Here is a 26,846-nt window from a genome sequence, read left to right as displayed (position 1 = left end):
AGTTAAGCATGGATAAATTTCTACGTGGCATCAGGAACTTCACTCATCCTCAAAGAATGAAGCAAGAAACTGACAAAGGAACTAACAAAGACTTCAGTGAAGCCAAGATTTTTCTTCCTGGGAACTAGCTGGCCTTGGCAGAAGTTATCCCAAATCTATTCAGCAGCTTCTTCCTTCAATTAGAAATATGTTTATTTGCAGTTACTTATCTCAATTCAGTAACCTTCCCAAAATTCTCCAAAGGACCCAGTTTCTGAAAAGTACTCAGCCACATAATTTTAAGCTCCCCTGAAAGCAAGTGAAATTTAAGTCCTCCCACTAATACTGAAACGAAGCCAAGTTAGCTGTGTTCTTAAATCACTGTAGTTTTTGTTTTGTTTTGTTTTCAAAGCAGCCTGTTAATTGTAAAATTTCATTCTGGTTGATCCACACACATACCACCCCAGTAAAGCAACAGTAAAGTAAATATTACCCACGTTCTGACTCACAAGGCCATTTCTCAGAAGCATTTACTGGAAAATAAAATGTCTATAAGCCTATGAATTTAAGAGACTGTGAAAGATAACACTTCAGTTTATACTTAGTCCCTGTGAGAAGCATATGATGAAAATTGCCTGAATAGTTTCCTTCCATCTGAAAGTAGTGACATACCGGTATTATTATAGGCTAAGTTAAGCTTTCGTTAAAACTTTCAGAAGACCTTCATGTCATGCATATCAGTGAAGCCCAAAATAAAAAGGTGTGGATGAATTCCAGCAAAAACAAGTCATTCTATGTAGGATTTCAGCTGTTTAGGTTGTTTTTTTAACTGTATATTTGAGAGTAACGAAATCCATGTTTTTTAATTGACATACACAGTGGGTTATAAATGTGATTTATGAGATGCCTATCATTTACGGTAAGTTCTGAGTTGTGCTGCACTTAAATTATTTTAACTGCTTAAGAGCAATCTCTATGCTTTGAGCTGCTGTATAAGCAAACAGGTGGATGCTACACCAGCAGAACACAAGCCCAGCCTCAATGCACTAAAAATGTAGATTCAGCACCTCCCAATTTAATACTCATGGGAGGGAGGAAAACAAGTATCTCAAACCTTTAAGAGTTTAACAGAAACTACTTTTGAGTTAGGAAGAAACTGGGAAAACATAGGGAGAGTTGTAAGGAAAAAGCAACTCCAATAATTGGTGTAACCAATTACAATGGTACCTCGACTTACGAAAGACTCGACAACTGAATTTTTCGACTTATGAATGGGGGTAATGGCCGCACGCTTACAAATGTCTCGACATCCAGAAAAAAACTGCGGTGGTTTTAGATAGGGATTTTTCAACTTCTGAATTTTTAGATAGGGTTGCTTCGACTTATGAATTTTTCCGTTCTCAATGCATTCCTATGGGAAATTGCGTTTCCAGTGGCGTTTTTCGACTTACGAAGGTGCCTTTGGAACGGATTAAATTCGTAAGTCGAGGCACCACTGTAGAAGTAAACATGAGGCGTCCAGGGGCTGTTCGTGAGCTGTTCGCACATTCTGTTATCCAGTTTACTGTATATTGCTTGGAAGGATCTGGGCATAGGATAAGAAGTTATAAAGGTGTCTTGAATTTTGTATTCTCTGTCCAGACCAGCGTTCAAAACTCCCATTGTTCTAGGCACGTTTTGAGATTGGGAATTTCATTGGCGCGAGCAATTTCTGAGCTCTGGGCACTGCATGTAAGATTCCAGATTAAAACTGCAACTGCTGGTGCTGAGGGCGTGGGAGGAGAAATTCCTGCCTGCTTGACTTCCAAGAAATCATTTTAGCGTCAGGCAAGCTGATAGGTTCTGCCTCTCAGCTGCCCTTACAGAAAGGGAGCGTTTTGAGGGACCCTCATAAGAATATTAAGGGGGCGGGCAGGGGAAGCATGGCTTCATTTCTTTTGCAGCCTTCAGAGGAGGACTAGACCATGCGAAAAATGAACAGAAGACTTTAGCTGCAGTTCATTCATTTTCAGCATAGACATTCTGTAGTGGCGTCCATAACCTAGGTTTAAAGTGCCATTTAGCTCCTAGCTTTCCCGTCTCAGTTTCTAACACTGGTCCAGACTTTGTTTGAATAAAAACTGAATAGAAATGTCAATTCTTTCGGCTGGAAGAATTGGCATTTCTATTTAACCCTCCCCTTTTTTGAATGTCTCCTTTCTTCATAAGATACTGAGTGTCTTTAGATTTTTTTTGGGGGGGGGACATAGCAGAAGATAGGAAAGGCCTTTAATATTTGGTTTACCCCTGTGCACAGCTTTATTGTGTAAATGCTATGTTACAGAAACTGGAGGATCAGGAGCAGAGCCTGCTTACAAGGGCTAAAAATGAAGAATGTTCTGATGCCCGCAGATGCAGTGTTTTGTGATCTGTCACTGCACTGCAGTACAAATAGTTGGCTAACTGTCTGCAGCTGCTGCCTAGAAAAGTCTAAGCCCCCCTTCCCCCCCCCCAGCAGCCGAGTGCAAATGTCATCTTTGTCAACAGTGATCAAGGATAGAAACACTGACCAAGGATAGCTGCTCCGGCCACATGCTCAGTGCTTTGTTGCTGAAATCAATTTTAAAAGCTGCAGGAAAAGCTTTCGTTTTTCCCTGCCAGAGAGAACCCACACCAAGAGTCAAACAACAAACATTCAGAAATGAGATCTATCCCATCAAGATCTGTAGCAGGAATCTCGTCCTACTCCTGGAGTCCCTTTGGGATTCAGCCTAGGTGTGGTTGGTGGGGAGAGAATGACCAGGCACCTGATTCCTACATTCCCAAAACAGCTTTTGTAATGCGGGGTGCTTAAGAGATAGTTTCACTTCAGGTTAGGTCACTGGTAGCGCACAACCAAGAGCAGGGGTCAGTAACCTTTTTCAGCCGTGGGCCGGTCCACCATCCCTCAGACCATGTGGTGGGGTGGACTATTTTTTTGGGGGGGGGGGAATGAACGAATTCCTATGCCCCACAAATAACCCAGAGATTCATTTGAAATAAAAGCACACATTCTACTCATGTAAAAACACCAGGCAGGCCCCACAAATAACCCAGAGATGCATTTCAAATAAAAGGGCACATTCTACTCATGTAAAAACATGCTGATTCCCGGACCATCTGCGGGCCGGATTGAGAAGGCGATTGGGCCGCATCCGGCCCCCAGGCCTTAGGTTGCCTACCCCTGACCAAGAGCATGGGAGGTTTAACTCCAACATAAGTATTATGAGTTCAGTGGGGGCTATATATTCCATAATAAGCATACACAGGATTGCAGCCTGAATTTAACTCACTTCACCTGGTGTTGAGAGAGAAAAGCGAGTCCTTCGGCCGGAAAAAGTCAAATAAACAGAGCTGAATTTGCACTGTGCTTCTTTAAAATCTGTATCTTAGCATCCCCCCCCCTTACCTGATAGAATTCACCTGCTTGGCGCACATAGCCAGCAACGTCTGAATCTTTAGCACGCACCCTCCATACAACTCTCTCGGCATTCTTGTACTCTTCCACTTTGGTCCACGGCACAGTCGGCAGAAACCGTTCCGTCAGTGGGGCTCCCACAATGATATCAAGTTGTCCACTGTATAGGAGAACCTGGAAAAGATATGCAGGTCCATGGCTTGTAAGAGTCTAGTAAAAGATCAGGTATACAAAGCGCCATGAGTCTCACAGAACTGATCCTATACAGCCTGTATAACGAAGCCAAAGCCAAAAATCAAGGACAGAGACATGGTTAGTCTGATGGTGAAAAATAAGCCTCAGCTTGGAGCACAGCTATTACACCTGGGACAGATAGGTCTAAGACCTGGGAAAAAACAGAGGAGCAGAAGTCTGGTTGATGCATCTGTCTCTGGGATGTACAAATTCAGGGTGCAGCTGTGAAATCCAATAAGCAGAACTCAGCCCCACTTACAGGCCATGCAAAGGTTCCAAACTTTTAGGGACGCCTCACAAGGAGAGTGAGGCACTTCCCCTCCTTATCTGGTGGAGTTGCAGGAGCTGAAGCCACAACGGACAACAGCCCAGATCATCTGGGTAGTGGGCAGCTTCTTGTTGATACTCAGGATCCACACTCCCCATCAAAAGCTCGAATAATTTTATGCCGACAGGAGTTTGCATTTGCTTCAAGCAAGCCTTCTCCTGCCCCTTTCGGCAAGGCAACAGATAAAGCACTGCTGAACTGCCTGAATTTGCCCTCAAGAAAGTTTGTCACCATGTCCAATCTGATTGGTTACATTCAGCTACTTTTGATAACTGGTGATATTGATGTTTCTGCTGTTGCTACTGTGGTAATATATTTTTTATCTTTACACTACCTCGTTATACGTGGTAAACAAACAAATGAACAAAATAAAAATATGTTAACAAGAGGGTAGGATTAAAGATAGCCATAGCCCTCTATGTCTCAGAAATGGCTGGGCATTTGAGCTCAAAAAGAACACTCTCAAGAATCCAATCACATACAAACACACATCCCATGCTAAAAGTAATGGGAGAGGGAGCACAAATAACTCGACATTGCTCGCAAAAGGATCAGAGGGAGCAATTTGGCTAATCAACTGGACGTAGTTGATCCCTTCATCTCGTACATGAAAGTTAAAGCAAAAGCTCAGTGAATAGTTCGAATCTGAAAGAGCATTAAGGACTATTTAATCCAATATGTCCAATTTAGTGCTGGTCAGCCTGGATAGCTCAATTGGCTGAAGCATGGTGCTGATGACACTAAGTCTGCAGATTCAATCCCCGTATGGGACAGCTGCATATTCCTGCATTGCAGGGGGTTGGACTAGATGATCCTGAGGATCCCTTCCAACTCTACAATCCTATGATTCTATGGAAACAACTCATATTAGTCTTCCAGCTTATCCAATCTTTACAAAACCAGATGCAGTCAACCTTTGATACTAAACTACAGTCATACAAGATAATAACAATGGACCACTGTCAACAAACAGAAATCAGTATCAATATATTATCAATATATTATCAGGATGGTAATATAATCATAGCTGCCAAGTTTTCCCTTTTCTCACGAGGAAGCCTATTCAGCATAAGGGAATTTCCCTTAAAAAAGGGAGAACTTGGCAGCTATGAATATAATGCACACTACATGTACAAAATTTATAACTTCATGCATTAGGCAAAGAATAGAAATAATAGAAAATATAGAAACCATAGCAACAACAGATTTCGTTACATATGCAATAGCAGAAACAAAATCTCTAGCGCATAGACTATAGGGTATGGTTTTTGAGAAACAATGCACCATGAATGGAAAAAGGGAGCCTTACTTTAAAAAAAAAACTCCAGGGAGATAACAGGAAGAGCTTTAGACTTTAGCTCAACAAATGGAAAAAGAAGATGTAGCATAAAGATTCCATCAGAATGCGCACTGGATTTTTTCTTTCTTTCTTTCTTTTTAAAATACAAAAAGGGGGAACGCGTGATTGGTGTAAAAACATATTCTATCCCACAAAGCTGGTTTAAGTTTCTCTTTAAATCCCATACCCAAACAGCATATATGTTTTGTATCAGTTGGGATCTCACAGCAGACTGTTCAGGCTCAAGCCAAGATAGAGCCCTTTGTATGGCTGCAACGCACACATGTTTCCTATGAACTATTAATTCTTTGTTACTAAAAAATCCTGGTGGGGTTAAAAGCCTTTTCTGTAAGACTCGCCCAAGCTAGCTCAAATAAAATAATTGCACTGTTTATATGAAGAAGCTATGCCTCAAAGATCTTGATTCTCCATGGCCTCTGCAAAAATTTTCTGCAGCTGTTACACTCGACAGTATGGGAATAATTACAATTACCCGTCTTAGGGTAGGACACAGTGCAGTGAAAACAGTACAGCCCAATCTGTTAAGGCTATGTATCCTTTGCTCTACGAACCCAGAAGTAACATGTAATTGGCACTGTTATCTATTTTTCTCATTTTTCATGGAGACTAAGAGTGTGTGCGCACTTGTTGGTGGGAAGACATCCTTCACAGACACAAACCACACATTCTTCTAGCAATTTCAGTAAAGTGCAAACGATTTCTGCCAAACTTCAAAAGCTTGAATAATTTTATGCCAACAGGAGTTTGCACTTACCTATTTGTATTGTATCCTGGCAGGCCACACAGGTTGACTTTAACGCTGGTGTAATTTATTGCAAGGTAAAGGTAAAGGGACCCCTGACCATTAGGTCCAGTCGTGACCGACTCTGGGGTTGTGGCGCTCATCTCGCGTTATTGGCCGAGGGAGCCGGCGTACAGCTTCCAGGTCATGTGGCCAGCATGACAAAGCCGCTTCTGGCGAACCAGAGCAGCACACGGAAACGCCGTTTACCTTCCCGCTGTAGCGGTTCCTATTTATCTATTTGCACTTTGACGTGCTTTCAAACCGCTAGGTTGGCAGGAGCTGGGACCGAGCAATGGGAGCTCACCCCGTCGTGGGGATTCGAAATGCCAACCTTCTGATCGGCAAGCCCTGGGCTCTGTGGTTTAACCCACAGCGCCACCCGCATCCCTAATTTATTGCAAGACTGTCCCCCAAAATCATACTCCTAGTATTAAGAAAGCTTCTGTAGCAACATATGAGAAGAGTGGAAGGAAGAAGTCCTATATGTATATTTTCATCTTCCACTGACGATGGCTGCATCACGATAAATACGTTTAAACCATGATTAAAAATCGCTTAATTTCTGGCTTGTTGCAAATTAAAGATCCTTTGTTTGCACTGAAAACATTGGATAACACGCAATAATAATACTGTACACAGAAGTGACCAATGAAATTAATGGACTTGAGTAATGGATTTCAGTGGGTCTACTTCAAGTTATCACCCATTAGAAATGCAGTTTTATTGAAGACCTGTTCAAATAGCCACCAAGCAGTGTAATGATTATTATAATGTTAATGAACAAGTCTAAATACAGAATCGGCTATAATACTTATTCTGGCATAAAAAAAACATGAATGCAAGCTTCAAAGGTCTATGGGGATTTAATTGCTATGCACATTGTGTAATGTGCTCAGTATAGGTATGGTTGATGAAGTGTAGGTGGGGTTCCCAAGTGATAACAGCAAAAACCTTTATTGAACTAACAGAACTGGACAACAGGGGCAAAGCAACTGCTTATATACATTTCTGAAGGTCTGGGCCACTCCCACTCCCAACGTGATTGGCTGTCTAAACTTCCAAGCTGTGAATCACAACTCAGAGTTTAAGGGCCAATGGCAGAGGCCCAAATCCTGAAATGTTCTGTTATTGGATATCATGTATCGAATCAGAACACAGGGGTTCAGAATTCTTAGTAAAGACTCAATCTCAGGCAAACGAAGACCATTGAATACATAACAGTAGTGTTAATCTGTTTTTCTGTTTCTGTTTTTAAACTGCAATTGTTTCTAATTTCAAGCAAACAGCTTTGGGGGCTCTGATGAATATCACAATCACTCATTAAAAAGAATTTGAAGCATATCATCTCAAATACCTCAAGGTTCTTGAAAGAGGCGCATATAAGATGTGTGATAAATTGCAACTCTAGATCCTGTTTTTAAAACCAGCTCCATCCTTACTGTTTGGTCCTTATACAATTATATTATGTTTCCTATGCAAACAAACTTTTGATCCTTTCCCCAGTGACCTTAATCTACAATATTTTGTGGTTTCCTGTAAGAGGAAATGAAGATTGAAGAGCAGTCTTAAGATGTTCTGGCCTGTGCCATGATCCTAATTAGCTGCCATCTCGATTCTGAGCACTCCACAAAATAAACCAAAATCCCATTGGACAACTTCAAGGAAGACAATTACAGATGTTCCCCACTCCCCCAGCTAAAAGGCGGGGGCAGCACTGTCATATTAAAGAGCTACAGCCATCTTTCAAAAGCAGTGGGTATTATAGCCTATTGAATGATTTTTCTTTAGAGCAGAAATTCATTAGGGTTAACAAGGTCATTAATGGTGTAATTTCTGGAAAGGGAACATACAGTATCAGTTATTCATACATCACCAGTTGATACAGATTGTGTGAATCATTTCTGCTGTTTTCTTTGAGACTAAAAAAATGTATTCATTTACAGTATAATAAATAATCTGAACACTTTTGCCCCTTTGCTGTTTGTAACAAGTAACTAGCCTAAGCAGGTACCAAGCATTTTATTCTCTAGTTTTTAAAAAAACGGTGTGTTATATTACAGGATTTGAAATGCAAGCATGGCATGCAACATCTGCATTCTTGCACAGAGTTATCTAAGGATACAATTCATCCCTGTCAATCAGCAGAGGAAGGGGAAAGGACTCCCACAGGGCTACAGTAAACCATCAAAACAAGATCTCTTTAGATAACCCCTGGGATTCTGGAATACAGTCTCATTTACCAGATGAAAGAACAGTCTGTCTCCCAGCCAATCCCTTCCTCGCACGCTCTTTACTTTTGGGACAGCTAAACAATAAGATGGGCTATATTTCTCTTCTAGTAAGTGACTACATGTTGCAGGGAGCACCGTAAAAGAAACAAGAAAAATCAGAGCATAATGGCAGACAGGAGGTACAGAGACATGTTTTACAAATTTGCCGTAACTTCGGTGCTACCATAGTAGCAGTGGCCAACCTGAGGTAATGGCTTACCTTCCAAGTCCCGGACGATGTAACGTCCGGTGTCACTTTGCCCTTCTATGGGCACCAAAAATGGCCGCCGCCAACACCGGAAGTCGCACCTATGCACTTCCGGACATGCGTAGATGCGACTTTTGAAGCCGGCGGCGGCCATATTTGGTGCCCATAGAAGGGCAAATCGGAAAGGGAAAAATGGCCGCCGGCAGGAGAAAATAACGGAGAAAAACGGGAGACGAAGTGATACGGGGGACCACCGGGAAAAGGTAAGTAAAACCGGGGTTTTCCCGGAGAAAACGGGGTACTTGGCAGCTATGGGTAATGGCCGTCTTGCAAATGGAATGGCCAAGACAGATTAATGTAAACCAGGAACGGAGCTTGATGTTTTGCTGAACCTCCACCACTGAATGCTTGGGGCTCCATTCTCTTTGTTTGTAAGGCGCAAATATGACCTACATTTGAGGCTACTTCAAGCTATTCAATTCCTAACTGCAGTTGCTCATTTAGCTCTAGCACAACAAGTGTGTGGCTGCTTCCTACTGGAGCTTTAACCAAGCACTAGTGGTGAAATACTGCTAATACTGCTTTCCCTGATTAAGGAAACCTGAGCACTGGCTCCCTATTGTGTTAAGCACTGGAGCATAAAAGATCCAGCCACCAGAAAGGCAAAAATTGACAGCGTTTTAGAAGCTATAAATACAACTGTGTAGTGAAACGAACCAAGACTTATTAAGACAGGTGTTAAATAAATTGGAGTTCTAATTGTAGATACACCGAAAAGAAGGTTTTGTTTTGTTTTTGTTTTTTTGCACCAAGAACTCTGGCCAGAAATTTCAATGTTAGGAATAAATCCTACTCGCAAGTTACAGTCAAATAAGGTATGGTCAAAAACAGGGAAGCCTGTTCCCCCCCGCCCCCTAGAGACACACAAAAAGGACAATTAGCTTACCTCCGAATTGAAAACACGTAGAAATATTTAGATACACGCTGATCTCCACAAACTCGGGTGAGAAAACATACAACTATTTGATGCCTTACAATTAATAATTAACAACTTTTATTTAGACTTAAAACATGCATTGTTATTTTCAGACACGATATTGGAAAAACATAGATTTATATTTCACAAGTCAACACGATCTCATAAACTAGGTAAGGAACCAAATGTTATATAATGCTATATGATACTATAAAACTTGAGCCATACCAATTGAGAATTTTTATGCAATCTATGTATTATTTGTTATTATTTGTTATTTTTGATATTACCAGCTGACGAAGACATCCACATCGAAACAGGCCCCTGTCCTGGGTTCTTTTACTGAATCGACTTGGCATTCGGCTCTATATAAAACGACCCTTTTGAACACTTTTGGAATCGGACTGACATTTATGGATATTATTAGTTGATAGCTTTTGTGTCTTTACACTGTAATGTACAGTGGTGCCTCACTTAACGAATGCCCTGCTTAACGAAATTTCCGCTTAACGAAAGGTTTTTTCTAGCGGAGGTTGCCTCGCTAGACGAATTCGTTTTATGAAAAATTCGTCTAGTGAATCGCGGTTTCCCATAGGAATGCATTGAAATTCAATTAATGCGTTCCTATGGGCAAAAAAAAATTCTATGCATTCCTATGGGATTCGCTAGACGAATTTTTCGTTATAAGAAAAGACCTGTGGAACGAATTAAATTCGTCTAGCGAGGCACCACTGTACTATTATTTTCTAAGTTGTAACACTTTAAACTATATATACTCTAGTGAACTTGAAGCTCATTTCTTGTTTGTATTCATTTGTTCTGTTCAAGACTGTTAGTCTTACCAGAACACATACCTTATTTGACTGTAACTCGCGAGTAGGATTTATTCCTAACATTAAAATTTCTGGCTGGAGTTCTTGGTGCAAAAAAAAAAAACCTTATTAAGACAGGTGGGCATGGTTTAGCTAAAATGGCGCCATGGGTCAACTGGGAAGGCCTGTGGCCCAGAGGTTACTCATCCCTGTATTAATTAAATCTATTTTGTGCAAAGCAGTGACATTATCAAATACACCAAAGCCAGTGAAGACTATCCTCCTGGTCCTCTACCTGCATGTTGACAACTCACTGTGACCATGCTACGAGAAGAGAAAATCAGAAGCAACCTGAATATTCACAGTAAACTCATGAAAGGATCACTGGGAAGGAGAGATAGGTTGACAAATCTGTACTTTTCAACTTTTCCAAATACCACTAAATTTTCCAAAATAAAAAAAAGACAATCCTCTTATTCTTGGCTGTGCCTCTGCCAAGGCCCTTAACGACTATAATTATCAGCCTCTACATTTTCTCCACCTCCTTTTGCTAAGCATTCTCGCCAAAAGCAGAAGGGGGAAAGCAGCATGGCCAATGCAGAGAGTAGCATGTAGCTGATTAAATTCAATTGCTGCCATAAATAAACACCGCAGATGAAGAAACCTAGACAGAAGAGAAAGGGATTAAGACTTGTGGATTACATGAAGGAACGGTTTAAGAAAGAATGTTCTCATGCGGGTGGCTCATGTCTTTGGCTTGCTTGCATGCTTTCTGCGAGGAAGGGGATAAAAGCTAAATTCCAAAGAAAGGATACAAGGATTTTCCCCCACAAAATCCTCTTTGAAACAGGGAAATTTAGATCAGCAGCAAGCTTCCCCATTCCAAGTAGTAGATGTGGGCTCATCATGACATGAAACCCTAGTTTTCCCAAAACATTCAAAGGAACCGAAGTGGGAAAGTGGAGCAAAACAAAATAAGTAAAAAGTTAGACATAAAGAATAGCATGAATGTGACTGAGGTTGCCAGCCTTTCAGGACCAGTGAGCACTTTTTGAATTTTGTGGAAGTGCTGTGGGCAGCAGTCACAAAATGGCTGCCATGGCATAACATTTTGGATGCCGTGATCTTGCTGATTTCACACCATGATTGTGGTGTGTCCCCCCCAAAAAAGCACTTTTTCAGGCCTGCAATCTTGTGTGGCGCCGCAAAACACCTTTTGGGGCACCGTGCCGGAAAAGGCGCTTTTTCTGGGGGGAATTGTGACGTAAATTTGCTCAAGATTACGGCGGTCAAAACGGTCGCCATTCACTTGCGAGAAAAAATGGGAAGATAGTGTCCCAAAAGAATGTGTCCTGGATTTTGCCACTGAGGTGTTGGAGGGTATGCTGTGGATCACAAGCAAAAACTGTTTAAAAGCTCTGAAACAACACAGAAAACCAAAACACATTACAAAAAATATAAACATGTCATGAGCATTTCAAATACGCACTACTTTACTTGTGGGTTTAAAGTCACTCAAGCTACCAGGTAGAGCAAATGTCAAACACTCTGCCTTTAATTTGTACAAAACAAAATCTTATTAAAACTCTTGTTTTTACTTGTGCTAGAATAAGCTAATGAAGTTAATTGTGAGGGTACAAATGGTAAAATTTTAGTGAGGTAGTTAAGGGCTGACACAGTAAGACTTTAAAATGCGGGAACAAAGATGCAATTAGCTGGGATTTAATGAGCTGTTTAATGATAAGTGACAGTGCCTGCCACAATTTCCGAACTAGATGCAATCTTAAATACTGTAGAACAGAGTTCTAACCTAAGTCAAGTTAACCTTTCCAGCGTTAAACAACTCCTTTTGGGGCAAGAGAGCGGCAAGACAGTAGATATAGCAAAATCTGATACTAACAGAATTATATATTCACAGGATCCACAAACATCAAAGGTTTTATTAGAGTTAAAGAATTCTAAGCCAAAGCCTCTTTCCTGGGATAAAATATCTCATCCAATTATTACAAAGCCCCTGTCATGGTATGGAACGTAAGAAAGTCCTGCACAAATCATACGCAAGTTTTGCCTTGCAAATGAAGTCTTTGCTCATTTAATTCCTGCTGGAAATATATATATATATATATATATATATATATATATATATATATATATATATATATCCGTCTACTGGCACAATAGATATCTGCTTGCACAATGAGACTTCTGGTTTCTCCTCTTATAGGCATTAAACATTTTTCTTAAAATACTTTTCTATAACCTAGAAAGGCTGGCAGGTAACAGTGCTGAGAGATAACAACAAATGACCACAGTACTGTAATTTCCAAATGGGTACTTATCAAAAAAAAATAAAAAATTAAGAGGAACATTCTCACTGGTTTATCACCAATATGGTTCTTCTTTGAAGAAACGGACATATTTTTTCACTGAAGAGCTAAGTGGTCAAATTTGCTTCTAATATATCCAACAAAGGCCACACCCACTCAAGAAGAGGCAGTGTTTGGTATGTTTGCTATCACCATGGTTTGATTAAACCAGTGTTTCCCAAACTTGGATCTCCAGCTGTTTTGGGACTACAATTCCCATCATCCCTGACCACCGGTGCTGCTACCTAGGGATGATGGGAGCTGTAGTCCAAAAACAGCTGGAGAGCCAAGTTTGGAAAACCATTTGTTATTCAGAAGCAAAAGCCCAGCTGATTTGTGATCCCGTATTACGATTTCCTCCCACAAATCTTTTTTAGCACTCTGCATCTGACAAAGAGGGGTGCAATTACACAAATCTACTATTAAGGGGAGAAATGGGTGGGAGATGCCCGTCGTGGCTGTGCGAGTGTGCGTGAGAGAAAAATGTGTGACAATGAGTGTAGTATAAAAAGTGTTATAGAAATGTAATGCGACTGGAGCACTGGAATGGATAAAACAGTTGTCATCACTAGGCTACTGGGCTGCCTTTATTTTATGGAGCAACACCACGATATGCTGAAGAAAAAATGACACTCTTTCAGTGGAAGTAATAGAAGCCAATCTTTGAAGGCTGAAAAACGGGATATGTGTGGGATGTAACAGAGGTCTTTCCCTCAGCTCTTTTATGAACAAAGGAGCCAATGTTGTAGATGGGTGTTGAGAAATGGCCAGTTTGCACACATGCCATGTTTCGTTCATTGCCTGAACCTACTGGTGTAATATTTCCTCACAAGTGACACTGCAACACATCTGATGGGAAAACCTGATAAAATATCTAAGCGTTTCAGTAACAGCTGCATTTTATTAGGGTTTTTTTTTCTTTAACCAAAATTAAAGCGGAAAAAGGCAGCTTGAGACAATCCCACAACTACAAACTGGGAGGGAAGGGAGCCAACGCTCAGAAACATAAACAAGCACATAAATAGCTGAGTTAAGAAATATATCCAGGTTCCTAAGCATTGGGAAAGTTTTCAAAAGGAGCTTTCCACCCTTGGAAGCCCGGATAACATATCTACGGTGAATAACAGGAAGGTATCAATCAAGGAACAGAAGAGGATTCTGGCATTTCGTAGAAAGTTTGAGGGATCCCTGGAGAAGAACAGACAAATGGGGAATAAAAATCCTTCCCACTTTTCTGCTTCTCACTATCTTTTCTAAATGTTTATATCCTGGCTTTCCAGTAAAAAGTATGTATTGCAGCTAACAGAATCAACTCCACACAATATAAATATTAGAATCACATGTTAAAAACCCCACAACTCAGTAAAATATCATTTGTTTTGTAAGGGAAAAGAGGAAAGGTGCCATACAGACTTTTGATTATCCACTCCAGAGAAGTCTTGGCATCATTGGTGGTGAGGAGGCACCTGAAGCACAGCCTCTATTGGTATCTCAACAAATAACACTTAAATGCTCCCTCAGGTATAGTGATCCAAGACATTTAGGATGCCAAAGAGCAACACAAGTGCTTTGAATTGTGTCTGGAAGCCAACCAGGAGCCAATGAAGTTCTCTAAGCAAAGTGCGATCAGTATTTGCTTTCTCGGTTCAGCATGTCTTCATTAACAAGTTGATGTACTTTCTGAAATTTCCCAAAGGACAATCCCACATACAGCGTATTGCTAATAGTCTAGTCCAAAACAAGGCTGATAACGGAAAGATATTACTTTCCCAGGGAAAGCGGTAACTGTCCAATTCCTTGTCAAGGATGCCAGAAGCAAAGATGGATCCAACAGTATCCCCTTGCCAATAACCTGATTCATAGGAGGAAGTGCAACCTCACCAATGTTGCAATTTATGAGGCAAAGTCAAATTGATTATGTTCAAATGAGCTTCCTTCTTATTAATTAAGGCAAATTCCTCTTTCAAGTTTTAGAAAGACCCTTCAGGAGTCCTAGCAAATTTTTAAATACCGGTACCCTTGCAGAAAAGATGGCCAACTGAATCAAAACTTGCAATAAAGCCCTGTTTACTTGCAAGTTTGTTGCAAAATAAAAGCCCTGTTTAGGGAGGCTTTTAATCTTTAATCAATTATTTTATTCTTCTGTTGGAAGCCGCCCAGAGTGGCTGGGGTATAAATAATAAATTATTATTATTATTAAGCTTCCAAAACCAAAAGATTATGTTTATTTTTATTTATTTAAATACCTTAAATAAAATAAAGTGAGTCTGCTCATTGGGTCCAGTACTGCCTACGCTAGTGTTTTTCAACCTTTGATCGCTAGTTGGGGTTGAACTACAATTCCCATAATCCCACAAACCAATTTAGCCACAGCTCAGGGATGATGGCAGCTGCAGCCCAACAAGGCTAAAGAGCACTTGTCTACATTGACTGGCACCAACTCTCCATGGTTTCCAGCAGGTTTTTCCAAGCCCTATCCAAAAACGCCAGGGATTGAAACTGGGGCCATTGGCAACCAAGTATCTGCTCTACTGCTGAGCCCACAGCCTTCTGCCAAATACTGCACAAAACTAATCACCACACGATATACAACCAAGAACAGTGGTGCCAGATTTCTCATAGGCCATGCCATTAACATAGTGTTTTCCTTTTTTTTTTTTTGGTCATAATTCCTTATTAAATTGCTAAAGGAAGAAAGAGGGGTTGGGGAAACCATAGCAAACAGTTTAACCTAGACACAGGAGTGTCAAAAATAGCAGAATTTCTGAAGCACTCCTGACAGCATTTCTAAGCACCAAGCATGCTGCTCTTAATCTAGAAGTGGATTGCGCTCTTTCGAAAGGTCAGTAGGCTGCAGCATCTATTATGGCAGCTACCACATGCCAGGCCGCATCCTTCACAAATCCTGTACAATGAATTATGAGTAGTATTATTCCCCATCTGTCTTTGGTTGAGCGAAAAGACAAAGAAGTTTCTTTTGTTTCTTTTTACGTATCCTAAAAGGAACACATGCTTCAATCCAACTAAAAGTATGAAAATGCTGGGCATTTCTTGCATTAATTTCCTGCATTAATTTCTGACACGGAGGACTTCAAAGGGCACATCCATAGGGCAGTATAGATATAGGGTATAAAGCGGTATATATAATAATAATAATAATAATAATAATAATAATAATAATAATAATACTTTGCCTTAGGAAAAAGACTGGATTTGCCAAAACAGCCAAACTTCCAGTGCGTAGAAAAGCAGAGTGCTTCCACTTGGACTGGTCCTCACCCTCCCAATATAGTTCAGATCAAAATGCTAATATTTACCATGTTGTAAGGCACTGGTATGGGATGTGAAGTGTTTTTGTTTTGCTTTAGTTAGTTAGTTAATAAAAATTATATACCGCATGACTGTATAAAAAACCCCAAAGTTAAACCACGACCCCACTAGTAGAACATGGTAGGGGTGAATTGGGATTTCTTTTTACTGGGATGTGAAAACCTATCGCCACAAGGAAGAGGTATTATTGAAGCAGACACTTTGGCTTCTCTGTCCATAGTGTCTGCCCTCAGTTATTAGGGCACTCTGCCTAAGCCTGTTAATGCATGCTGACAGCCAAGCCATAGCATAGATCTAGGGTTGCCAGACTCAATAGAGGACAGGACTTCTGTGCCTTTAATTGCCCTGCTCTCTTTTGAGTCTGGAAACCTTAAAGAGAAACCAGCAGACCCTTTGCTTGGAAATTAAACAAGGGGTCTGCTGGTTTCTCTTTAAGGTTTCCAGACTCAAAAGAGAGCAGGGCAATTAAAGGCACAGAAGTCCTGTCCTCTATTGAGTCTGGCAACCCTACATAGACCGTGGGTAGGCAAACTAATGCCTGGGGGCCAGATCTGGCCCAATCACCTTGTAAATCCAGCCCACGGATAGTTCGGGAATCAGCGTGTTTTTACATTAGTAGAATGTGTCCTTTTATTTAAAATGCATCTCTGGGTTATTTGTGGGGCATAGGAATTTGTTCATTTTTTCTCCAAAATACAGTCCGGCCCCCCACAAGGTCTGAGGGACAGTGAACCGGCCCCCAGCTGAAAAAGTTTGCTGACCCCTGCCATAGGCCAAAAGAGGGTTAGATAGTTCAGTCTTGCAGAGACGTTCTGGCTACTACAAAAACTGCTCTGACGGGCAAGCAACTTTTTCCCAAACCATGTCACAATGTCAGATGTGAACATTAAGCTTGACGTGCAAGTAAGTTATCATTCCAAACCATTGCAATATTCTTGAGGTAGAAATGAGTGGCTCAATATGCCCCCCATGTGATATACAATGCAAACTAGCCAATATATTACACGTGAACTCCAAAGATCACAAGATGTGAGTAACTTTCAGACTGGCCACAGCAAATGGGATGTGCACTGAGGAAAACAATACTTCTCTTTTGTGCCACAACCACTGTGTTGTTGTTGTTGTTGTTGTTGTTGTTGTTGTTGTTGTTGTTGTTGTTGTTGTTATCGTCGTCACATGCCCTTCATCAGTAGGTCCCAGGGCACGTGACAACAATTTAAAATTCAGCATTAAAAACAGAACAAATTACAGTCACAGACCAATACTGGGTGTGTCATATCTAACTTAAAAAAGCATCTAACTAAAAAAAATATAGCATGTAAAGCTGCTGCAGTAGGTACATTCTTCAATATTTTCTAAGGTTACGTGTACACTAGAAATTTAAACCTGTTTTATGCTTGCGTAATTGTTGTGGGCCCTTCTAACGGAATGCTAAAAATTAAAAGTTACATGAAGGGCTAAAGATTCCCAACAAACAAGTCTTAGTATCCCACAAAGCTACACATTCCAAGGATTCTCTGGAAGAAAGCCATGACTGTTAACACAGCATTCAATCAGTTTAAGTTGTTTAAGATTAATTTCAGTGGCATGTGGAATTAAATTTTAAAAAATAAAGTTACTCATTTCATCATTTAAGTCATTTCTATGTAGTCTTTTAAACACCACAAGTGGCTTACCAAACTAGGTCAGGAAGTAAGAAGCAAGTAATCTGCTCCCTTATCTACTACACTCATTACTAGATAGCTCTAGTTGACTACCTGGGGCAGCACTTAGAAAAGCAACAAATGCCAAGCCTCTATAGTGGTACCTCTGGATGCGAACGGGATCCGTTCCGGAGCCCCGTTCGCAACCTGAGCAGTGTGCAACCTGAAGCGCCGAATCTGTGCATGCTCACTGCACAATTTGGCGCTTCTGCACATGACGTCATTCGGCACTTCTGCGCATGCATGAATCGCCAAACTCGGAAGTAACTTGTTCCGGTACTTCCAGGTTCAGTGCATTCGTATCCCGTGATGTACGCAACCCACAGCGAACGTAACCAGAGGTATGACTGTATTGTTTTACAGCAACAGGCTTGCCTATGGGAACTCCTGAAACATCACTGACATCCCAAAGGCTATCAGGCCAGGTTCAGGGGCCTGAGCAACTTGGCCCAGGATACCTCAAGTTCCACCTGAGCCATTATATCTCAGATTAATCACTGAGATTATCTGGAAGAATGCTGTTAGCTGTCACCTATGTTACAGGGGCCTGACTGGCCTCAACTTGGAAGTCAGACATTTAGCGCCACCGGTCCTATGCTGCAGAACATTCTCACTGCAGAGATTTGGCAAACATTCTTGCTGTTGACTCTCTTGAGGATCTTTTTATGCCAACAGACCTATACAGCTGTTTCTGTCTGTTTTTGATTAGCCGGGCACATCAAAGATTATCTGCATTGCTTTTAATGGCATTTTGTATTTTGTTGTAGTACACAATCCTGATATTTTATGAACCACAGTACAGTCGTACCTTGGATCCTGAACGCCTTGGCACTCGGATGTTTTGGTTCCCGAACGCCACAAACTTGGAAATGAGTGTTCTGGTTTGCGAACGGGGCTTCCGCGGCTTCCGATTGGCTGCAGGAGCTTCCTGCAGCCGATCGGAAGCCACGCTTTGGTTTCTGAACATTTTGGAAGTTGGGTGGACTTCCAGAACGGATTCTGTTCAACTTCCAAGGTATGACTGTACAGAAATACTTTTATAAATATATAAAAATAATAATACATATAATACAATTGATCTGCTGGTGCTGTGGAAGAGCAAAACATTCAAGCACAAAAACAGTTGCTAAAATGCAGTGCTGTCCTGTAGACAAGGACTTCAACCACCAGTGCAGAAGTATTTCACCAGCTTGGAAAGTTAGCTCTCTTGAAATGCTATATGGGGGAAAGTCCCTGCAATTGTAATGGTGCTGGTTGCTTCCTCACGAGTAATCTGCTCCAAACTCTGTGGCTGGTTTTTACAGAGTTTTATTATATACATATGTACAAGACAGAACAACAAAAAGCATGACCGTTCTATCCCAAATCAGAATCCGGAAGCACCGCCCTTCGGGACTTTCGCCAACAGAACACGCTAGGTAAAGGCAAAGGGACCCCTGACCATTAGGTCCAGTCGTGGCCGACTCTGGGGTTGCGGCGCTCATCTCGCATTATTGGTTGAGGGAGCCGGCGTATAGCTTCCAGGTCATGTGGCCAGCATGACAAAGCCGCTTCTGGCAAACCAGAGCAGCACATGGAAACACCGTTTACCTCACCTTCCTATTTATCTACTTGCATTTTGACGTGCTTTCGAACTGCTAGGTTGGCAGGAGCTGGGACCAAGCAACGGGGGAGCTCACCCCATCACAGGGATTCGAACCGCCGACCTTCTGATCAGCAAGCCCTAGGCTCAGTGGTTTAACCACAGCGCCACCTAGGCGTTCTGAATCTCCTCCTCTCTGCGTGCCTCTTTCCCCCCCCCCCCCCCGCTGTTGGGGTGATGGGGCTGGTGGAGAACTCTCCCCACTGGAACTGCCAAGCTGGGGAGCCGGTGCTGTCTCCTCTGGCACCTCCCCCTCCTGAGCGCCCTGGTCTGACCCTCCAACGCTTCCCTCTGGGAACCTTCCCCTCTCAGCATCCTCAAGGCTCTGCACCGCTTCCTGAGGGTCAGCACCACCTTCTGTGGACTGCTCCGAAGCGCTGCCATCCCGGGCTCCTACTGCATCGAAGAGCCCCTGTCCCCACTTCCTGGACTCTCCGCTGACCCCTGGTGGTCCCCTGACAGCAACATATACACATGAGAACTGAGGTGCTACAGTCCCCAACGGAGGACTTCATCACCTCTACTAACCAAGTCTGATCCCCCCCACACACACACACACACAAAGAATGGCAGGGAAAAACCAGACACTTTACATGCTATAACACAAAGCTATCCTCTCCAATGTTGGGTAAAGGTTTGAAATGCAAAGTTAATCAGCTAATTTCCCTGAAGTCACACATTGCTGCAACACTGATTATCACTGAATTGCTAAAACTATACTGGGTCTGTTTTAGGGATGGCTGATTAGAAGTTGGGAGTAGGTGTTAAATATTCGAAGGTTAAATATTTGGAAAATAATGAATCAAGGCAGTTTTGCAGGTTCTTAAATTTAAGAGGCTGGGCATGGCAGCCTACCTACCCTGTAGTTATCCATTAGAAGAGCCAGCCATGGTTTGATTGTCTTCATCACATCTTCAATCAAATGTTTCTCAACCATGGAGCCATTATGAAATGTCAGGTTGCCAACGTGGATAGACTTCCTTATTTCTGGCAATGTTAACAGCTGTCCAAAGTACTCCTGATCCGCAGGTTCCTATTAAACAAAAGATGAAAAAGATTTTAAAAAATGGCTGCAAAAAATCAAGACAATAAAATTATATACCCTAGTTATCCATGTACAAGAATATCCTATCTAGCATTGAAGCATGCAAAGCACCGCTTAAGTGAGGATTGTGTTAAACATGAAACTGCAGGGGTCAGTTAAGTCTGAAATTATGAAGCAATTTAAAGTGTTCAAGTCTATTAGTTTCATAAGGGGGAAATCCCAGCAGGTCATGAAAACTGGAGGCATTTGGTAACTGATCAGACGAGAAAGGGGGGGAAAGGTTTGCTGTTGGTGAAAATGCACAGCCACATTAATTTGTCACTGTGCCAGACTGAGTTTACTTGTCTCAAACAATGTCCCATGCAGGCAACACAATATCAAGTTTTAGCTTAGGGAAACTGCTTCATCTTACACTATTCTCCATAAGAACTTAGGGGGGAGAAACTTGCAGGGGAAAAGTCAAACTAGTCTTAACATTTGGCTTCCAAGAGCGCTTAGCTGGATGCTTCTAGAAAGTTTACAGACAGGGCATGAAGGCAACAGCACTCTCTCAGCACCTCTAAATACTGAAATTCCATTTAGCCGCCAGGCCAATAGCCATCAATAGACCTGGGGAATCCTTCCTTTTTTTCTCCAGCTGTTGGGTTTGTCGCAAGTGGAGAGACAGGCACATCCTAGGTGAATCGTCTGCAGTATTTGAACAATGCTAAAGACCTCCTCGTGTTACCTTGGCTCCAGGTGCAAAATATCCCACTCGCCCCTTGATTTAAGGATGTGCTGAGATTTAAGCAGCAACAGGAAAAAAGGGAGGAGGGATTGTTTTTCCCAAGCTCCAGTACTGTTACCACCATCTCCAATCGCTCTTGATAGAGCAGCAGCCCAAGTTAATTCCATAGCTTCGAAAGCACATTACCAGAATGTCTAGCCGAAGGGCGGGCTTACCTGGCACTTCATGAAGTTGAAGTAGTTGCTACACCCTGTGGCGTTCTGAAAGAAGGAAGTCGTTCCAATTTCATCGCCATTCAACAGAACATCAAACACCTGGAGGAAGAGAGCCATGGAAAGAAACAGAGTTCTGGTGGGTTAAAAATTCTAAGGGGCTGCAATGCTCGGCATAATTCAGTTTGCCATGTGTAGCGAGGAGATGCTTCGTAGAGTGTACCTGAGCAAAGAATGTACGCTGGCTCCCAGTACATTTCAGAGCACAATTCAGAGTGTTGGTGTTGTTCTTCAAAGCCCTGAATGGCCCTGCCTACCTGAAGAAGCATCTCCACTCTCACTGTCCTGGCTGGACACTGAGGTCCAGCTCCGAGGGCTTTCTGGTGGTTCCCTTACTGCAAGATGTGAAGCTACAGGGAACCAGGCAGAGGGCCTTCTCAGTAGTGACACCCAGGGCCGTCTTTAGGGGAGGGAGAAACCGCTCACCTGTAACAACTACCGCCACTCCGCTCCCTCCTGGGCTACGCTGCTGTGGGAGGACTAGGGTGCCATGGCGGGACGAGACGAGACGGACCTGGGCAGTTCTACGCAGGGCACCTGATGGTGCAGGAGGAGAAGCACGGCAAGGAAAGGAAACGGGCGGGACACGGAAAGGAAAAGCTCCGCCCGCTGTGCTGGGAGGATGCAGAGGAGCCATCACACGGCGCCCACAGCGCTAGGTCCTCCGCGCCCTCGCCTGGGCTTGCATGCCTCCCCTGCACCCATCCACGGTGAACGGACCTCCCCTCTAAAAGTTCTTGGGGAGGGGGATGTCTAGCTACAACCTCTAGGGCCGTCTTTAGCATTTGGCGCCCCCCCCCCCCAAGAATTCGGCGCCGGGGTGCCCCGCACCCCTTTCACCCCCAGGCAAAAGTGACCCTGGTGACACTTGCCTTGTGGAACGCCTCCTCATCAGATGTCAAACAGAGCAACAACTATTTGACTTTTAGAAGGCAGCCCTGTTCAGGGAAGCTTTTAATGGCTGGAAGTTTTATTGCATTTAAAGTATTTTGTTGAGAGCCGCCCAGAGTGGCCGGGGCAACCCAGTCAGATGGGCGGCATGTAAGTAATAAAATTATTGTTACTATTATTAGGAAGGATGTGTCTCCTGTTCTTGGGGCCAACTGATTGCCATATTCAAACTTTGGAAGACACTGTTTCTTGTCCTACTTCAACTTCCCCGATCCCACTGCTAGCCCCCATGAAGATCCAATCTAGAATGCTGCTCCAATCTATTATTTGCCTGTGTTGTGCACACTGTGTTCACTGCTCTACCATAGCTAAGATTTTAGAGGTTTCCTTATAATCAACCAGTGTGTGTGTGTAAATAAAATAAATAAATGAAACAAGCTAATGTGTAGGATGGATATAAACTGGAATGTTGAGAATATAAGTCAGCATGGTGGACCTTCCCATGGGGAGGAAGTAGAAATGCATACAGTTATATGCATTTTAAAGGTTATTTCTAAATTGGACAAATTATTCTGTAAAATGCACTGTATTGCAGTAAGTAACTCATTAGCGGGTTACTGCTGCACACATCCAAAGGCTGTTTCATGACATGACTGCGCGGGAAACATATAATGCCGCAAATTCAGAGCAAAACGCCAGCCCACAGTGTGTTCTGCTGTTTTCGCCTTCCGCTCTTTCGGTGGGGGGTTAAAAATTGGAGCCATTCCTCATGGATATAAAAAGGTTTCAGTCGTGTGTTCAAGCATATGCAACGAGTTCTACAACTGCATCTTTCCTGATTTCCTGGGGATAAGCTAAACCTTTAGGGCATACAAGCACAGACTTAGAAAAACTAAAGCAATTCATGAAAGTGATGCCTATGTAAACATGTGCCACGGCACTCAATTCTGAAAAGAGGCCAAGGTAAATTTTGTAGAAACATTGGACGGTGATTTTTCTCTCCATTCATTCTCCTCCCTTTGCCCTTCTGCTGCAATATAAATGGACACCTTTTTCCAGCGCGGGGCTTGTGACCTCCGTTCTGCTTCCTTCTGACCCCCTTACTCTCTTCAGATGGTTTTAATTGCTGGAGGCCAGCATGTGGGCCTCTAATACGTACTTCAAAGGCTTCTCTCCATTTCTTCTGCTGGATGTAGATTACTGCCAGATCAGTCTGCTGCCGGAAAAACGCCTTCTGCTTCTCATCCAACAAGCCAATTTGATATAACAATTCAGCATAGCCACCAAACATCTGCAAAGGGAATCAAGAAACTCAGCGATATTAGTCTAGATTATTCTAATCTTCCAGAATGCCCGTTGTTGTTGTTTTTTAAAGGCAGTGCATTAAGCAGAAGTTTATTTTTTTTTAAAGCAAGCTTCCAAATTTTAAATAGTTTGCCAAGGCTGCAATAAAACTTTGGTGGCATTTATAAGCAGTCTAGTTCCCTGCAGGATTGCAGCTAATTTGCTCTTGAGAAACATGTGGTAAACTAATTACTGTAAAGTTTTAGTGAAATTAAAAAGTTACATGGAACGATACTCTTTTTTCCCTTTTTTCCGTTATCCTTTCCCTGCAATTTGAGAATCACAATCCACTTCTGATTTAAAAAAATAAAAATAAAAATTAAATAAACACAATATGGAGAATTCTTACCAATTCAGGGTCACAGAGACCATCTCCAATGGCAACACCCTTAAAGTTGATCTTTATCTTTGCCGTAGGATTATGTGTGTGGATATAATAGCCAATGGCAGGCACATACTTCCCTGCATAGGACTAGTGATAATGAAGAAGACAATCAAACAAAAAGGTAGTGTGAATAGCTTTTATGCATTTTTAAAAAATTCTATTTATTGATATAAACACATACAAATTACATCAAAAGTGATAGGTATAGTCAGTACAAATTGCATGCAGAAATAGAAAAAATAAAATGAAAATACAATGGGGAAGAAAACCTGAGAATACAATAATGGATTCAACTACCATATATTTTTAAAAGGGTGTGTATGAGAGTCAATTCAGTTCTCTATAAAGCGTCTCCACACTTTTATCTGACGTTTAGTGGGCTGTTCAACTGAGTTAACGTTAAGATAAGAACTTATACCATGTCTAATAAAAGAGGTCTATTTTTAATGAACCGTTAAGGACTCTCCATACGTGTGTCGGATGTTCTGACAGCGCAATGTCCCATACTTTTGCTAGCCACTCCTCTCGGGAAGGAGTTGATGGGAGGCCACTAACAATCTGGCTGCAGCAAGAAGCATAAACACAAGAGATTTGTGCATGATAGGTGAGTTAGTATCGTGTTCCAAGGATAAATGCTTTTATGCCGTATGATTGCATCTAAAATATTTGATTTGCACCTGCTAGCTTTCCTTATTAAGGCTGTAAGTAATCAATAGAATTCGTGCTCTTAAGCTCATAGAAGGAGCTCACAGAGGACAGGATATTTATTCTGATTCATCTTCTCCCCTGCCAGCCCCCTTCTACATGGTATGGAGAATCTCCCAAGTTGATTTTTTGGGTTCTGGATGGTGCAAAAGAGAAAGCAAATGGGGGAAATTTACCTCCCCTCTCCTGTTAGCAGAGAATCAAAAGACATTCTGTGTGTACCAACTGGATTCCTGCCTAAATGTTTTTTTTAAAAAAAATCCTTCAACCTTTTAATTGAAAACACTAATTAAATTTGTAACCAAAGTCTTTTTAGTTTCTAGTACAGTCATAGATTTGTTTTCGAACAGCTTAGTTCTCAAATGTTTTGGCTTCTGAATGCTGCAAACCCGGAAGTGACCGTTCCAGTTTGGAACAATTTTTTGGAAGCCAAACGTCCGACGGGGCTCCCGTGGCTTCCGATTGGCTGCAGGAGCTTCCTGCAGCCAATCAGAAGCCGGTCTTTGGTTTCTGAACGTTTTGGAAGTCAAACGGACTTCCAGAACGGAATCCGTTCGACTTCCAAGGTACGACTGTACATGTATCTAACCAGCTCAATAAAGCTTGCAATGCTGGAATAACCCATGAACTTAAAAAACCAATGAAGCAATGAGTTGTAATATTGTGCTGGCCAATCCTAAGTATGAATGTGCCATTAGGCTGGATAAAGCACTCTTCCAGGCTATCTATGGAGGATCAAGAGCATGCCCCAGGCTTCCATGCAGCCTGCTTTCCTGGGTTGCTTCTGAACCATGACTTCCAATCATACTTTGGAAGTAACATGTGTCCAGTTCAAGGAGGATACTGAGAAGCTGGAATGTGTCCAGAAGAGGGCAACCAAAAGGCCTGGAAACGATGCCTTATGAGGAATGGCTTAGGGAGCTGGGTATGTTTAGCCTGGAGAAGAGAAGGTTAAGGGGTGATATGATAGCCATGTTCAAATATATAAAAGGATGTCATATAGAAGAGGGTGAAAGGTTGTTTTCTGCTGCTCCAGAGAAGCGGACACGGAGCAATGGATTCAAGCTACAAGAAAGAAGATTCCACCTAAACATTAGGAAGAACTTCCTGACAGTAAGAGCTGTTCGACAGTGGAATTTGCTGCCAAGGAGTGTGGTGGAGTCTCCTTCTTTGGAGGTCTTTAAGCAGAGGCTTGACAGGCATATGTCAGGAACGCTTTCATGGTGTTTCCTGCTTGGCAGGGGGTTGGACTGGATGGCCCTTGTGGTCTCTTCCAACTCTATGATTCTATGTGGCTAGTGCTTGGAATGGAAAGATTTAGCAGGTAACCAGAAGTTATTACAAGCCATCTGAAGAATAATCGAGGATGGTGTTGGGAGAGAGGCACAGCCAAAGTTCTTTATCAATGAGGGGAGAGGGATAAGAACAGAAACCTTCAACCAACTCGGCGAAAATGAAGACATGGGGGACTAGGGGCAACAGATGGGGAAGGTAACAGAAAAGGCCTTCATCCATGGATCTATTAGTGCTTCCACATATTGGTAACCCAGTCCAAATTGATATCAGGTACACTGCAGAAGACATGGCAACATACAACTTAATGCAAGATAAACTTATACAAAGGAGCATATACTAATACTCTCAGCATCTCTCAGCATCTTTAAGCATTCAGGCCTTTTGTCTTAATTTCTGCCAATGAAGAGCTGACCTTTTACCCTTCACAAGGCTACACAGCAACTGTTTGTTCCAACCCTCTTCCATCTTTCCTTTCTTAGGAGGCTTTTTATGATGTGAAACCAAGAAGGTGATCGCCGGGTCTCCACAGGCAAAAGCCACAATGAAATCTGACTCTCTTTCTCCCGCCCCACACTGCAGATTTCTTTCCTAGACAAGTATCTCTGTTAGCAAAAAAAAAAAATTAAAGCAGCTTTCTTTGCCAGAAAAATCAAGATGGGATCTACATCTTCAGAGACAACGGAGAACCATAGAACTAAGCTGTAATGAAAGCAGTATCTCTTGACTAGAATGTCATCACATGTGTTAGCAGTT

At 42.1% G+C, this 26,846-nt stretch overlaps 1 protein-coding gene across 7 annotated transcripts in view; it reads right to left on the bottom strand.

Moving 5' to 3' along the window:
* The window catches only part of CPVL (carboxypeptidase vitellogenic like), a 57,112-nt gene that overhangs the window by 8,466 nt on the left and 21,800 nt on the right, over positions 1-26,846 (bottom strand). For all 7 annotated transcript variants that reach the window (XM_035129251.2, XM_035129253.2, XM_035129255.2 and 4 more), the window contains exons 8-12: positions 24,057-24,179; positions 23,523-23,654; positions 21,416-21,514; positions 20,288-20,461; positions 3,407-3,589 (exon numbers count right to left, since the gene is read on the bottom strand). In XM_035129251.2, coding sequence (XP_034985142.1) covers positions 3,407-3,589; positions 20,288-20,461; positions 21,416-21,514; positions 23,523-23,654; positions 24,057-24,179 — 711 coding nt within the window. The remainder of the gene's footprint in view (positions 1-3,406; positions 3,590-20,287; positions 20,462-21,415; positions 21,515-23,522; positions 23,655-24,056; positions 24,180-26,846) is intronic.

Source organism: Zootoca vivipara, chromosome 12 (genome assembly GCF_963506605.1).
Source record: "Zootoca vivipara chromosome 12, rZooViv1.1, whole genome shotgun sequence".
Taxonomy (NCBI): Eukaryota; Metazoa; Chordata; class Lepidosauria; order Squamata; family Lacertidae; genus Zootoca; species Zootoca vivipara.
The sequence above is the reverse complement of the archived record's forward strand: the minus strand, read 5'-3'. Positions and strand labels throughout refer to the sequence as shown.